General features: G+C 48.7%; 2 protein-coding genes across 2 annotated transcripts in view; one reads left to right on the top strand and one right to left on the bottom strand.

Moving 5' to 3' along the window:
• The window catches only part of LOC136640313 (zinc finger protein 665-like), a 131,133-nt gene that overhangs the window by 43,949 nt on the left and 70,547 nt on the right, over window positions 1–16,637 (bottom strand). The window lies entirely within an intron of this gene.
• LOC136640523 (zinc finger protein 585A-like) overlaps window positions 1–16,637 on the top strand; it is a 38,622-nt gene that overhangs the window by 2,468 nt on the left and 19,517 nt on the right. The window contains exons 3-5 of the mRNA XM_066615681.1: window positions 3,492–3,574; window positions 4,961–5,087; window positions 7,753–9,075. Of these exons, the coding sequence (XP_066471778.1) occupies window positions 3,492–3,574; window positions 4,961–5,087; window positions 7,753–9,075 (1,533 nt within the window). The remainder of the gene's footprint in view (window positions 1–3,491; window positions 3,575–4,960; window positions 5,088–7,752; window positions 9,076–16,637) is intronic.

Raw genomic sequence — 16,637 nt, 5'->3', positions numbered from 1 at the left:
TTGTCCAATCCCCTTTTAAAGGCAACCAGGCCAGATGCCATCACCACATTTTGCGGCAAGGAGTTCCACAGACATACCACACGCTGAGTAAATAATTTTTTCTTTTGTCTGTCCTAACTCTCCCAACACTCAATTTTAGTGAATGTCCCCTGGTTCTGGTGTTATGTGAGAGTGTAAACAGCATCTCTCTATCCACTCTATCCTTCCCATGCATAATTTTGTATGTCTCAATCATGTCCCCCCTCAGGCATCTCTTTTCTAGGCTGAAGAGGCCCAAACGCTGTAGCCTTTCCTCATAAGGAAGGTGCCCCAGCCCCGTAATCATCTTAGTCGCTCTCTTTTGCACCTTTTCCATTTCCTCTATGTCTTTTTTGAGATGCGGCGACCAGAACTGGATACAATACTCCAGGTGTGGCCTTACCATCGATTTGTACAACGGCATTATAATATTAGCCGTTTTGTTCTCAATACCTTTTCTAATGATCCCAAGCATAGAATTGGCCTTCTTCACTGCCGCCGCACATTGGATCGACCCTTACATCGACCTGTCCACCACCAGCCCAAGATCTCTCTCCTGATCTGTCACAGACAGCTCAGAACCCGTCAGCCTATATGTGAAGTTTTGATTTTTTTTGTCCCAATGTGCATGACTTTACACTTACTGACATTGAAACGCACCTGCCATTTTGCTGCCCATTCTGCCAGTCTGGAGAGATCCTTCTAGAGCTCTTCACAATCACTTCTGGTCTTCACCACTCGGAAAAGTTTGGTGTCGTCTGCAAACTTAACCACCTCATGGCTCACCCCGTCTCCAGGTCATTTATGAAGAGGTTGAAAAGCACCGGTCCCAGGACAGAGCCTTGGGGCGCACTGCTTTTCACCTCTCTCCATTGTGAAAATCGCCCATTGACACTCACGCTTTGTTTCCTGGTCTTCAACCAGTTCTCAGTCCAGGAGAGGACCTGCCCTCTAGTTCCCTGACTGTGGAGTTTTTTCAATAGCCTTTGGTGAGGGACCATGTCGAACACCTTCTGAAAGTCCAGATATATAATGTCCATGGGTTCTCCCACATCCACATGCCTGTTGAACTTTTCAAAGAATTCTATAAGGTTTGTGAGGCAAGACTTACCCTTACAGAAACCAGGCTGATTCTCCCTCAGCAAGGCTTGTTCGTCCATGTGTTTTGAGATTCTGTCTTTGATGAGGCATTCTTCCATCTTACCCGGTATACATGGTAGGCTGACTGGTCTATAGTTTCCCAGGTTCCCCTTCTTTCCCTTTTTAAAGATCAGCATGACATTTGCTTTCCTCCAATCTTCTGGCACCATGGCCATTTTGAGGGACAAGTTGCATATTTTAGTCAAGAGATCAGCAACTTATTCTTTAATAACTCTTGGGTGGATGCCATCAGGGCCCGGTGACTTATAGATTTTTAATTTATGAATAAGGTCTGAAACATCTTCTCTTTTAACCTCTATCTGACTTAATTCCTCAGTCACACGGGGCCGTTGGGGCAGCGGTATCTGCCAGAGGTCTTCTGCCATGAAGAGAGATGCAAAGAACTCATTTAATTTCTCTGCTTCTCTGATTGTTTTCCTCATTTCAAGGTCCCCTTTCGGTTTATGATCTGGAGGACGATAGTACGCCCCCAGTATTACATCGCTCCTCAGGCCTGGTAATTTAACCCACATTCTATGGTGGAGTCGGACCCACCTTCAATCTCTACTTTGCTGGATTCTATCCCTTTCTTAACGTAAACGGCCACCCCACCTCCAACACGCCCCTCTGTGTCCCTCCTGTAGAGTTTATAGCCTGGGATTGCGGTATCCCACTGATTCTCCGCATTCCACCAGGTTTCCGTTATGCCCACTATGTCAGTGTTTTCCCTTGTCACCAGACATTCCCGTTCTCCCATCTTTGCTCGGAGACTGCGGGCATTCGCATAAAAGCATTTGGACATGGAATGCCCCAGGATGGGCTACTTATTAGCTCCTTTGTCCCCGCATCCTCTCATTGTGCCAAACCGCCTATCACATTCCATCATGCTACCAATTTCTTTTCCTACTCTGTCTTTGCCTTGTTGTTCTCTACTCTCCCCATCCTTGTCCCATAGGGATGAGGAGTCCCGAACCAGATGCCCCTCGGCTCCTGTCGGCCTTCCCCCAGGGATCAGTTTAAAAGCTGCTCTGCTACCTTTTTAATGTTATGCGCCAGCAGTCTGGTTCCATTCTGGTTCAAGTGAAGCCCGTCCCTCTTGTACAGGCCCCGCTTGTCCCAAAACATTCCCCAATGCCTAAGGAATCTAAACCCCTCCTCCCTACACCACCATCTCATCCATGCATTGAGTCCCCTGATCTCCGCCTTCCTAGCTGGCCCTGCGCGTGGAACAGATAGCATTTCCAAGAATGCTACCCTTGAGGTCCTGGCTTTCAGCTTCCTACCTAATAGCCTAAATTTGGCCTCCAGGACCTCCCGACTACACTTACCCACATTGTTGGTGCCGACGTGCACCACAACCGCGACCTCCTCCCCAGCACTATCTACCAACCTGTCTAGACAAGAAGTGATGTCCGCAACCTTCGCAACAGGCAGGCAAGTCGCCATATGGTCCTCACATCCATCGCAAACCCCCCTTTCTATATTTCTAATAATCGAATCCCCCACTACAAGAAGCCCCCAACCCCCCTCCCGCCAAGGAGTATCCTGAGTGCATTCGGATACGGGCCCGTCCCCTGGAGAAGGTGTCCCCCCAAGGGGTTGTTTCCCTCCTCTCCAGGATGATGTCCGCCAGCCCCGAGTCTTCCCAACCGGGCAGCTGAGGAGCCGCACGCCTGAGGTTGGAACGAAGACTGATCGTCTCCGGAGGTCTCCCCGTGGTCCTTTTCTGCCTGCCTCTGCTTCTTCAGGTCGGACACCAAGGCTTCAAGGGAGCGAACGTGTTCCCTGAGTCCCTGGAGCTCCTTGCACTGAGGACACACCCATGACTTATGCCCCAGAGGCATATAGACATACATGTTGCACTCGATGCAAAACACTGGATAGCCCCCACCCTGCTGCTGGCTGTCTGACTACATAGTTTTTTTGTTCTTTTATTTAGGGATGCTTAAAAACCCTTCAGTGGTTTGCTGCTTCCTGCAGCAGACCGGACAGTGTCTTGTTCTCAGTGTAATCTGGCAGAAGCAGGGCCTAAAGGCAGTAGCCCCCCTGCCCTTTGCACCCCACCCTGCCTCCAGATTCATATATCTTTTAGCACCCTGATAGACCTGCCCTCTGTGCCTTCGTTTCATCCCATTGTCAGGTTAGTTGATGTCAAAGGACTTGCCACATCTGGGGAAGCACCTTCTGGGCAGTAATGGTGTGCTGTGAGAAGAAGGATGTCCTGCTGTCTCGGACTCTGTTAACTGGCAGAGGATCAGAACTGGAGTCTGGAAGAAAAACGTTTAGTTATTACCTGAGTTGGAGGAATAAAGTCTCCCTTATGTCTCTTGCAGGCAGTGGAGCGACCTCGGCATTGTGTTCTGCGTCGCCTGCTCTGTGGGCTGGAGAAGGACCAGCTGCTGTGATGTCTGCTCAGGTAGGGGGCAGGTGACGAGGGATGACTGCAGGAAGCGGCTGGAAGAACCAGAGGACCTCTCCCCTGCAGCCTAGATGGGGGCTCTCATGCAGCATCTGAACTGGGCAGAAGGGCCCACCTCCTTTACTTCTTCCTTTTCTGTTGCTTCTGGTGCTGCAAGATGTCAGGGTGCCCATTTGCAGAATATTCCACAGGAATGCCATCAGAAGTGCCCTTATGTGCAAGTGGCAGCCACCCCTTTTGACTGGCATCATCTGATCACATTGGCGGGAGTCAGGAGGGGCAGGGCTCCTTCTCTCCTCTGCTTGCAGGAATGGAGGTTGCTCACAGCGCCTGTCTCAGAAGCAGCTCTAAATACCCTGCAGCTCACCAGGGCAGTTTGCAGAGAGAGGCAGGAATGGGTTCAGTATGAATCAAAGCCATACCTGTGGGAAGCATCCTGAACTGTTTTGGGCCTGTGAAGTTTAAGAAATAAGAAGAAGAAATAAGAAGAGCTTATTTCCACACAGCACTGTGCCCAAGAACTGGAGATGCTTAGTGCCATCCATGCGTATGTGCTCTTCTCCCAGAGGCTGCCCACATGTAGAACCTGAGCTTCTCCAGCTCTTTTGAGAGCCTTCCTGCCATCTTGCCCTGGACCACTGCTCAGGCAGGATGCTGTATGTGGCTCTGCTGGTGCTCGTGGACAAGCAGAGGTTAAACTCCAGGTGCTATTAAGTTAGGACAGGTGAGGAAGTCACTCTGGAAGGATAAGTCACTCTGCACATGCCCAGGAGCACTTTCTCCATCTGTCCTTTACAAAATGGTTTTGCTCCCCTTCAAAGGGAACCCAGCACAGGCTGAGTTAGTTTCAACACCAGATGCTGGAAAGTTTGCTAACAGAAAAAAGGGGATAACTATCAGTTGACTCACTTAATAAGCAGTGCAAATGGGCTTTCCTTTGACGGGGGTCTTCAGAGCAGCCCTCTGCTGGGGTGTTCTAGCTCTGGCTCCTACACTGAGAAGAAGGTTGGAGTGGATGACATAGCAGGACCCTCCAGTTCCCAGATTCTGTGAAAACTACACAGACCACAAGGACTGAGGTGTCACAGAGTTGGCTGCCTGTGCAGTGTGCAGGAGGGGTCTCCCAAGATCTGGCAGGGGGCTCTGTGACTTGAGGAAGGACTGCATGGGGAAGCAGCAGTTTGGTGCGATGCTTTTTGTTCTTAGTTGTTAATCTAATGAACAAAACCGAAAAACTCAACTGTTTTTTTAAATTGCAGAAATGCAAATGGTTGAGCTTTGCAGGAAAATATCAGGTTTCCCCTCCTTGAGTCTCTGAAACATATCTTGGGTGCCTCTGAAACGTATCTTGGGTAGGGATAATTTGCACCTTTCTTCATTCAGGCTCCGGTGTCCTTTGAGGAGGTGGCTGTGTCTTTCTCCAAGGAGGAGTGGGCTCTGCTGGAGCCACAACAGAAGGCCTTGTATGCAGAAGTCATGCTGGAGAATCTGGAGAACGTGGCTTTTCTGGGTAAGTCAGGACCCCTTTGCTTCATCTCCCTAGATCAGGGGTCTCCGAACTGTGTCCTGGGGGCACATCAGGGGGCACAAGATTTTATCCAACCTGCAACAATTTAAAATATTTTTAATTGCTGATATTTTTGCTATTGATGGATTCATTTCAATTTCAGTCATTCATTTATAAAAGTGATTTTTTGTGTGTAAAATATACAGTGTGGCTCTCTATGGAAAGTTTGGACACCACTGCCCTAGATGCTAAAAGCTATAGATTGTTGTTAGTGTTTATCACCAGTGATTCTGCAGAGAAATGGGGAGCAAATTCCGGGATGGGAAGTTTCCCAAGTGACAAAGGTCTTTAAGGGAGGGGGCTGTGGCTCCCTTGCAGAGAAGCTGCTTGGCATGCAGAAGATTCTGAGTTTAGTCCTTGCTGTTGTGCGAGTGTCATCAAGGTGGCCACTGGTCTTTTGTTGATTGACTTCCTGGGGGAAGTGATCCAGCTCTATCTGTCCTTGCCATCCTATTTCAGGGAGGCTATGCAGGTCCTGGAGCACTGCCTGGAGGCAGTTGGGGTCTGGATGAGGGCAATAGGTTGAGATTAACTGCAGAAAAGACAGACCCTACTCGTCAGGAAATCATCCATGCAGGTGCTAAAGCATCAGCCCTCTCTGAATGCAATAGCACCCCTCCTGCAGTATTGGTGTGCATAGTTTGGGATTGCTCCTGGACTCACAGCTTTCTCTGGAGAACCAAGTGACAGCTGTGACCAGGAGTGCATTTGACCATTTTTGGCTGGTACTCCAGCTATGGCCATACTCGACCCAATCAGACCTGACCACAGTGGTCCATGCCTTAGTAACCAAGACTGGATTACCGTAGTGCACTCTAGTGGGGCTGGCCTTGAAGGCTTGGAAGCTGCAATTAGTGCAGATTGCAGGAGCCTGGGTGGTTACTGGAGCGAAGCATTTTCAATCTGTTGGTCTGCTGCTTCAGCGATTGCACTGGATGTCCTTTCCTTTCTGGACCCAGTGCAAGATGGTGACCTTTAAAGGTCAATAAGCCCTTCACGGTTTGGGTCCAGATGATCTGATGGACCACCTTCTCCCTAGAAAAGAGACGCCTGAGGGGGGACATGATTGAGACATACAAAATTATGCAGGGGATGGACAGAGTGGATAGGGAGATGCTCTTTACACTCTCACATAATACCAGAACCAGGGGACATCCACTAAAATTGAGTGTTGGGCGGGTTAGGACAGACAAAAGGAAATATTTCTTTACTCAGCGTGTGGTCGGTCTGTGGAACTCCTTGCCACAGGATGTGGTGATGGCGTCTAGCCTGGACGCCTTTAAAAGGGGATTGGACCAATTTCTGGAGGAAAATTCCATTACGGGTTAGAAGACATGATGTGTTATGCGCAACCTCCTGATTTTAGAAATGGGTTATGCCAGAATGCCAGATGCAAGGGAGGACACCAGAATGCAGGTCTCTTGTTATCTGGTGTGCTCCCTGGGGCATTTGGTGGGCCGCTGTGAGATACAGGAAGCTGGACTAGATGGGCCTATGGCCTGATCCAGTGGGGCTGTTCTTATGTTCTTATACTTTCTGGCCCAACCTCTGTGGCCGTCCATCTCATACACGATGTTATATGTTTCAGTCATTCCCCTCTTGGGGACCTTGGAAAGAAACACTGCGGTGAGTTTTCTGGCAGTCATTTCTTGTGGCTTTGTGCTATGCAGTCAGGTTGACACCTCTCAACGATCTCTCCCCCCTCCCGTTTTTGCCTGTTGGTTGGTGAAAAGGCTCCACTGCCACAAGGACAATGCAATCAGATACTAAGCAGGATGAGAGATGAAATGGATTTATTCCTGATCTCTCCACTTCAGCTGAGCTCAGTGCCTTCTCCATACCATTTAAAAAAGAATGAAACCGTTCAGGGGAATGTCCCTCTGTACAAAACAGGTGATCCAGCATTTCTCAGACGCTACTACATCATTGAAGCTGCTGAATCTAGAGGGAGACTACTATCCTGTGTCTCTCTAAAGCAGGGGTCTTCAACCTTTTCAGTAGGAGGGCCACATTTTTCATATTTTCCTGGGCTGAAAAAATCAGCAATTCACAGCACTGTCTCTGGTCGACAATCTGGTTTGTTATCATTTGTTTACACAGGTGCAAAAGTGGTGCTGTCTCCTCACTGTGATCGTTTTATAGCATGCCTGAAAAATCAACATGCGGAAACCCAGTTTGTTTTATTGGCAGGGATGAGGTTAACATTGAATAATTATGCTATGTGGATCTTACAGCATATGGCGCAGGTGATTGAAAGTGAGGGTTAGCCAGGCTGGCACACTCTGGCCATGTAGAGAGAAGTGCGGCAGACTGAACTGCGCATGTTGACTGTATATCTGTGGTTGGGGGAAAAATTATCTAACTTGCTGCGGGTTGGATAAAATCTTGTGGCAGGCCGGATTTGGCTCCTGGATTGGAGGTCGGAAACCCCTGCTCTAACAGCTGAGAGTTGGTCGTTGAGGAGGGCTGCAATCCTGTGCATAATTTCCTGGGAATCATATCCGCTGAATCTGTTGGGTTTATTTCCAAGTATATTTATATGCTAAATAGTGTCCATGGAAGCTTCCATTTCTCTGTTGCTAATCAAGATATTATTTCTCTGTTCCAGGAAGGTGCAGCCAAGACAATGAGAATCAGATGAAGCCACATGGGGTGTCACCGGAATCGGCCTTGCCTGATGTAGAGGAAGTGACTCTTAGAGACCAGGATGGATCAAGGAGGCAGGAGGGAAGACCAGCACCTGTCAGGAGGACTGAAGCGCTCATTCTTCAGGTTTCTGATTTCCGTGAAATCCCAAGACAACAAGAACATCCAAAGGGGAAGAGAAGGGAAAAGGGGGAAACAATCAGTTCTGAATCCCACATTAATGAACACAGTGAAATCTGCACAGGGAAGAAAAGGTTGAAGTGCTATGAGAGGAAAAAGGGCTTCAGTACAAGCTCACAGCTCGGACTCCATGAAAAATTCCAGAGAAGTGAGAAAGCTGCGCATGAAGACAGATCACAGAAGCAGAAGGGAAGCCAGAAAGAGAAAGAGAGAAAAAAATCTGATGCTCATCAGGGTGGGGATTTGAGTGTCTTTTCAGAAGATCTAGAGAAAGAAACTAGAAAATGGAAGGAAAAAGCCCCTCAAAGTGCAAAAACCTTCAACAGTAAATCAAAACATGAGAAACCACATAAATGCTTGGAGTGTGGAATGAGCTTCGGTAAGGCAGCAAACCTCGCTGTGCATCAAAGAACCCACACTGGGGAGAAACCGTATAAATGCTTGGAGTGTGGAAAGAGCTTCAGTAAGAGGGGAAGCCTTACTGTGCATCAGAGAATCCACACTGGTGGGCAACCATATAAATGCTTGGAGTGTGGAAAGAGCTTCAGTAGGAGAGCAAACCTCACTGTGCATCAAAGAACCCACACTGGGGAGAAACCATATAAATGCTTGCAGTGTGGAAAGAGCTTCAGTAAGAGAGCAAACCTCGCAGTTCATCAAAGAATCCACACCGGGGAGAAACCATATAAATGCTTGCTGTGTGGAAAGACCTTTGGTACGAAAGCAAACCTCACTGCGCATCAAGGAATCCACACTGGGGAGAAACCATACAAATGCTTAGAGTGTGGAAAGAGCTTCAGTAAGAGAGCAAATCTCGCTGTGCATGAAAGTATCCACACTGGCAAGAAACCATATGAATGCTTGGAGTGTAGAAAGAGCTTCATTCAGAGGGCGAGTCTCGCTGTGCATCAAAGGACTCATACAGGGGAGAAACCATATAAGTGCTTGGAGTGTGGAAAGAGCTTCAGTCAGAGGCAACACCTGACTGAGCATCAAAGAACCCACACTGGGGAGAAACCATATAAATGCTTGGAGTGTGGCAAGAGCTTCAGGCAGAGATCAGGCCTGACTGTTCATCGAAGAACCCACACTGGGGAGAAACCAGATTAAATATGCCTTTGAAAGGCATCTAGGCCTTCAGGTGTTTTCACCACATCCTGTGGCAAGAAGTTATGCAGATTAATTACAGCAGGGTCAAGAGAAGGTGTATTTCCTTTTGCCTGTTCTCACCCTCCCACCTTTCAGTTGTAGTGAATGTCTCCTGATTCTGACATTGTGCAAGAGAGAAAAGAACTTCCCTCTCTTCATCATCTTGTTGGCATCCTTCAGTCTCGGAAGACTATGGTATCGGGCTCTGAATAGTGTTCTGGAGCAGTGTCCTCTCCAGTGTGCGAAGCCTGGGTAAAGTAGATATGGAGGATAGACTGTTACCCCTGCAGCAAATCCCTCTCTCCATGTCGCTGAAATGGTCCAGTGGAAAGGCAGAAGCCAATACGGCTGGTTCCTGCGGCGTCACAGGAGTTGCCAGAACGTGACTGTTCAGCCATGAACTGCCTCAGGGACTCCGGCTCCGGATTTTGCCTCGAGGTTGACTCCTGAAGCCTTTTCCATAACTGGATGTAGCCACAAGGCAGTGGAGGTTTGGGATCAGAGTTTTCCTTCTCTCAGATGAGCTGCCTTCCCAGGTTAACGAGTCCAGTTTACCCAGTGGCTGTTTAGTCGCCTCTTATGACAAGTACAGCCAAACTGAGAACCTATTCTTATTCCCAGCCCCCAGCTCCTCTCTCCATCAGCTGCTTAACTTTTCATCTCTCAGTCATGTCCCTCTCAGGTGCCTTTTTTCTAGACTAGAGCCCTAAATGCAGTAGCCTTTCCTCGTAAGGAGGTTTCGCCAGCCAGTAATAATTTTGTGTGCTCTTTTCTGCACCTTTTCCATTTCCACTATATCTTTTTTGAGATGTGGCAACCAGAACTGGACGCAATACTCCAAGTGTGGCCTTACCATTGACTTGTATAATGGCTTTATAATCTTGGCCTTTTTGTTCTCAATCAAAAGGTTTGGACATAACAGATCTTGTGTAGCAGAGCAGGTTCAACTGCCAGATGAACATTCTTTTCAAGCTCCTCATCTTGGAAGCCTCTTCCGCCAAGGACTTGAGCAGAGCTGCAGCCCACATTCTGCCATAACAGCCGTCTCCCCACTTGGGTGCAGCTAAGCCTTGTGCCCTCCTGGAAGGAAACACTTTACTCCATCGAGCCCAGAACATACCTTGATGCACGCCCAGGAGATGTTGCAGACACCATCCCTCGCTCAGTTATCTCTCTCTGTTCTTTTGCCAAAGCCCTGGGAACTACCACTGCTCAAGGAGAATTTTAGCATTTCCTTTCAGGGGTTCCCAGTCTTTAGGAGCTGTGGACAACTGAGGCAGAAATTGGAATTGTCGTGGACCACATGCAACCCCCCGGCTCACAAAAATTGCAATTAAATTTGTAGTAATTAGTGAAGATTTATTAGAGATTTATTATATATATTATTTATAACAAAGGTTTGTGGGTTGCTGTCTTCCTTGCTAGCTGTGGCTGTGGGAGGTCTATTGTCTGTCCTCCCTGTTGGTCTGTGGGGAAGCACCTCTCGAGTGAGTGCTCTTCACAGACCACAAGAGAGACAGAGAATGGATCGCCCACTTCAGCACCGGCTGCAGGTGGTCTGTCCTCTGCCCCTTCTGGAGTCCATGGGGGAGCACTCACTCCTGAGACCTCACGGACTACTTCTCAGAGTCTTGCGGACCACCTGTGGGAACCATGGACCACAGGTTGGGAAGCAGTGTTCTGCATGGAAGTGTCTGCGCTGTCTTGTAGTCTCTCCCTCCTAATGGGATTTCCACTCTCCCCTTTGGAGCTACCCCTGCATCTGGAGAAGCTGTTTTCCCTGCACACCAGTGGTATAGCCAGATCATTTGACACCCGGGGCCCATAAAGAATGAGACTCATTGGTCAGTTTTGAGTTAAGGAAGTTCACTTTGTTACATAAGTCAGTTGTGTTTTCTGTTTCTGGTTTTTTGGCCATAACTTTTGATAGAGTTATGGGTTCTGAGCTGTCTCTGAGAGATCTTGGGTGCTGGTGGTCAGCTCGATGAAAGTGTCACCCCAGTGTGCAACACCAGTGAAGAAGGCCAATTCAATGCTTGGGATCATTAGAAAAGGTATTGAGAATAAAAGAGCTAATATTATAATGCCGTTGTACAAATCAATGGTAAGGGCACACCTGGAGTATTGCGTCCAGTTCTGGTCGCCACATCTCAAAAAGGGTATAGTGGATATGGAAAAGGTGCAAAAGAGAGCAATCCGTAGGCAACCTTCAGTCTCGAAAGACTATGGTATCGCACTCTGAATGGTGGTTCTGGAACAGCATCTAGTGTGGCTGAAAAGGCCAATTCGGGAGTGACAATCCCTTCCACACTGGGAGCAAGTGCAGTCTGTCCCTGGTCTGTCTCCCTGGCTATGGGCCTTCCTTCTTTGCCTCTTAGCCTCAGACTGTTGGCAAAGTGTCTCTTCAAACTGGGAAAGGCCATGCTGCACAGCCTGCCTCCAAGCAAGCCGTTCAGAGGCCAGGGTTTCCCACCTGTTGAGGTCCACTCCTAAGGCCTTCAGATCCCTCTTGCAGATGTCCTTGTATCACAGCTGTGGTCTACCTGTAGAGCGCTTTCCTTGCACGAGTTCTCCATAGAGGAGATCCTTTGGGATCCGGCCATCATCCATTCTCACGACATGACCGAGCCAACGCAGGCGTCTCTGTTTCAGCAGTGCATACATGCTAGGGATTCCAGCACGTTCCAGGACTGTGTTGTTTGGAACTTTATCCTCCCAGGTGATGCCGAGAATGCGTCGGAGGCAGCGCATGTGGACAGCGTTCAGTTTCCTCTCCTGTTGTGAGCGAAGAGTCCATGACTCGCTGAAGTACAGAAGTGTACTCAGGATGCAAGCTCTGTAGACCTGGATCTTGGTATGTTCCGTCAGCTTCTTGTTGGACCAGACTCTCTTTGTGAGAGAGAGCAACTAAGAGAGAGCAACTAAGGGCGCTATCCTAACCCGCGCTGGAGCAGGCAAGCCAGGGTGCGAAAGGGATCAATCAAAATGATTACTGGGTTGGGGCACCTTCTTATGAGGAAAGGCTACAGCATTTGGGCTTCTTCATCCTAGTAAAGACGCGCCTGAGGGGGGACATGATTGAGGCAAACAAAATTATGCATGGGAAGGATAAAGTAGATAGAGAGATGCTCTTTTCCCGCTCACATAACACCAGAACCAGGGGACATGCACTAAAATTGAGTGTTGGGAGAGTTGGAATAGACCAGGTGTTACGTGAAAATCCCCTTTTGCCTTTTAGTTGTGATTTTCTCTCTATATCTGGTTATGTTAGTATGGACTAAAATATCATGCAGGCTAAACTTCTCCCAGCACACAGGTCACATTTCCAAAACTCTGGTCAAGTCACAAGCTCATGGTTACACAACCACCCCCCCTTCCCATGGTCACACATTATGGGAGGAAGTCTGGCATCTTAAATCATTGTTTAAGTGTCTCCTACATTACTGTATTCATTGTATTGTTTTAACCCAATCACTGTTTAAGTACTGTATGCAAACCTGAACTGCCTTCTTGGGTTGCTGATTCATTGTATTGTGTAAGTTCTCCCCATCTAGGAAGCCAGCCATAGAGCCCATTGAATTTTGCTGATAACTGACATCCTGATCCTCTTTCAGTGTTTTACATACTCCAAGCACCCTGCTTTGTGGTAGTAATCAAGCTACCATCCAGCTCAGCACTGTCTGCAAACCCCTTTTTAAGTGAGGGCTTCTTCCCACATGCTCTCCCTCTCTCTCTCCAAGGACCAACACATCTGTGTTGTGTCAGAGTCCTCTTCACAGGACTCTTCCCCCCCCTCCAACTGCTCTACAGGACAGGTAACTATCTTGCGACTGGAACTCTTTCCCTTCTTCCCCCCCTTTTTTTCTCCCCTTCTCTCCCCATCTTTAGTTAGCAGCTAGGGTTGGTTGATCAGGGACCCCTAAAATCCTTCCCTACAACCTTTCCTTTTTCTAATTTCCTCGGGTGCACCAAATAGTCTTCACATGCAACCACCATGAAAGCTAGGTACATTGGATTCAAGTATTAGGACCAAGAAACATACACTTATCATTTCTCCATGTGCATTATGTTTACCTTTGTGCTTCTGTAATAAAACTATAATCTCTTATTAAAAGTTATCATTCTCTCAGTCTCCTCTTTAAGCAAAAGAGAATTTCTCTGCATTACGCCGTCTTGTTATCCAGCCTACGACCCTAAGGTTCCAATAAGGGCAGTGTAATAATTCCCCTAAACAAAACAGCCCTTTTGGTAACACAGGGGTCTCCAAACCCCGGCCTGGGGGCCAGATGTGGCCCGGAGCAAGCCTCTGTTTGGCCCGCTGCCAGCCTCTTGTCCCCTGAAAGCCTCTTGCCTATTCAATTGAACATGATCAGAGCTGTACTCTGATTGCATCTGGAGAGTGTTCTGAGGGCCAGAGAGACTGAGTGAATGAACCCACTCATTCATTTATTCATTCATCTAAGTTTCATCTCTAATTTATTTATTTAAATTTTATATTTAAATTTTTTTCCGTCCCTCAGCACTGTGCCAGATATTTCATGCGGCCCATTGGCCAAAAAGTTTGGAGACCCCTGGAATAAACAAAAGAAAATATTTCTTGACCCAGCATGTGATTAGTCTGTGGAACTCCTTGCCACAGAAAGTGGTGATGGCATCTCACCTAGATGCCTTTAAAATGGGATTGAATAAGTTACTGGAGGAAAAGTCCATCATGGGTTACAAGTCATTGTAGGTATGTGCAAGCTCCAGGTTTTACAGGCAGGCTGCCTCAGAGTGCCAAATGCATGGAAGGGCACCAGGACGCAGGTTGTGTCTTGCTGCCTTGTGTGCTCCCTGGGCCATTTGGTAGGCCACTTTGAGATACAGATAGCTGGACCAGATGTGTCTTGGGCCTGATCCAGCGGAGCTCTTCTTATGTTCTTAGAAAGGAGATATTTCACTCCAGTTCATTTCATTGTGTTCTGCTGTAAATTAACACACCAAATGGTATTGACTTGATGGGATTATTATTCCTGATAACTGCAGTTTTTCTAATTGTGGTCACTAGTGATGACACACACCCCGAGCGTGGCACCTGGGGCAGCCCACCCCCACTAGCAATGCCATTTTTGCCCAAGAAGGTACATGTTTGGGGTGTCATTTTTCCTTTTTCTCCGGGATCCCAGGCTATGCAGCTCATTCCGGCTGCCCTGGACCTTCTGCCCAGTCCTTGGAAGGCTTTGTGCTGCTACGCAGACCTTTTCCAGCACTGTGCAGCATCAGGATGTCTGTGCTGCGTGGAGCTTGGTTTTGAGCTGCGCATCACGTGGCCACATGGGTGGAGGGAGCCACGTGACTGCACCCAATCCACCCCGCAGACTGAGGATCAATCATTTCCCTTCTCCTCTTCTCAGTCCAGCTGGCCTCCCTTTCTCTCTTCACTGCTTTCGCTTCACCCCCTGCCTCTCCAAGTGGAGCTGTTGACAAGTATCTGTCCCCCCACAAACACCTCATCCTGCATGCAGGGGTATCAAGCTGGCTGGCCGGCCGGCCGGCCAGATATATCTCACTAAAGCTGTATATCCAGGCCCCTGATCAGCAGCACCGCTTGTGGTAAGGAGTCACTTGCAGAGCACCTGAGCTGCAGTCCGATGCCTTGGGAGAAACTGGGTGGCTGAAAGGGCAGCGCATGTGATAATTGGGCTCTCCCACTCCTGAAAATATGATCAGGATTTGCGCATTTTCTCTTCTGACGTGCAACTCGCGAGTTCCTACGTGAGAACCAAGTGCATATTTCTGACCAGCATCTCCTTCCTGACTTCACGTCCTGCTTTATGATGTCACTTCAGGCCCTCAGCTGCGCCACGAGTGCTGTCCGTTCTGGCGCATGAAAAGGGTCTGACACCCCTGCTGGTCTTCCTTGTAGTCAGTGCCTTTGTCTGGTGTTTTGTGTTTCGTAATAAAACTTAAGTGTACATTCTTCTGGAAGACTCTTTCTTATGGTTATTGTTAGCCAAACCCGAGGCTCCCTGAGGTTGTTCACTACGCGGTTCTGTTGACAGCCCCACAGTGCTCATTCTGGCCACTTATTCTGAATTCCCAGGTGAGTTGTCCTCTGCATGTTGAAGCAAAACACTTCGCTGCGCACATTTGGCAGACTGATGTTCAAGGCTGGCTTTCGTCCAGCAACACTGCAGAAGAGAAGTCACAAGAAAGGCCAAGAAGGTCCCGGTCAGTGAGTTCAGCCTTTTCTCAGCCCTGCTTCCTTCTTAGACTCTGATCAGCTGCTATGAGGCAGCCATTGCCCAGGTGTCCTTTGAGGGCTTTTTGCCACTCCTCGGTGGCTGAGGCCACAGTCAGCTTGTTTGTTGTTCACATTTCTATTCCACCCTTCCTCCAAGGAGCTCTGGGTGGTGCCCACGGTTCCTTCCTTCCTTTTGTCCTCACAACAATCCTGTGAGGTTGGTGGGCCGAGAGAGTGAGAGAGAGTGGCCCAGGTCAGCCAGCTGTGGCTGAGCAGGGATTTGAACCTGGATCCTCAGCTGCCAGAGTTCCCACCCCCAGCGGTTTCCCTCTCGCTGGCTTACAAGGAAGGATCTTGTGAAAAACATTCACGTTTAGCAACTCCATGCTGGGGCCGAGTGACTCCTTAGCATGAAATGGTGGTTCTGCTTCCACTGGGACTGGGCAGACTCAGCTGAAATTTGCATGTGTTGGCGAGCCCCTGATTGCTTGCTTGGGGGGGGGGGCTTTCCTTACTGTCTTGACTCCTTCTAGGAAGGCCTCTTGGTGCCACTTTTGAAACCCTTCCAGGCTGAGCTGCACCTGCCAAGATTCCCTCTTCTGTGCAGTGGTTCAGGGCAGAGGCACTCTGTTCTCCTTGAATCTGGTACTCCACTCCAGGCTTATGGGATTTGGCCAACCAAAAGGGCAGTTCCTGCCTGGGGTGAGGGCAGCTGAATGGCACAGGTTACTGCTGGCAAGTTGGGGAAATGGACAGAAAATGCTCAGGAAAGAATACGGGGACTCACAGAGGCCAACTGAGACATGTGCCTGTAGGATATATTAATGTCTTTGGCAAAAGCTGCCTAAGGAATCGCATGTGGCTCCTGTGCATTAAGGTTGCAATCTAATAACATGACCTCTGACCCTGACACATGCATCGGACTTGAACAAATGGCCTTGGTCCTGCGTAAGCAGGCTGGGTTCAGAGAATAATCGAGTCACAGGCCAGTGGCGTAGCTAGAGGGGGTGCAAAGCACTAAGTTTTGCAGGTGCAGAACGCACCCTGTAAGCGATCTCTCTCCCTCCCCTTCGGAGCCATGCCAGGCAGGGGAGCAAAATTAAGGCATGCGCCTTCTGAGAGCGTTCCAGGGAGCCTTCTGGGCACATGCCTGCACTTTGCTCTCCCTGCCCTGAATGGCTCCGAAGGAGAGAGAGAGGGATCCTTTATAGGGTGCGTGCTCACACCTGTTCTTTGCATGCCAAAGTTCTTTGCATGCCCTCTAGCCGCGCCACTGGTCCTGCACGCTGCACCCA

The sequence above is a fragment of the Tiliqua scincoides genome, chromosome 2, assembly GCF_035046505.1.
Source record: "Tiliqua scincoides isolate rTilSci1 chromosome 2, rTilSci1.hap2, whole genome shotgun sequence".
In the NCBI taxonomy this organism is placed as follows: Eukaryota; Metazoa; Chordata; class Lepidosauria; order Squamata; family Scincidae; genus Tiliqua; species Tiliqua scincoides.
The sequence above is the reverse complement of the archived record's forward strand: the minus strand, read 5'-3'. Positions and strand labels throughout refer to the sequence as shown.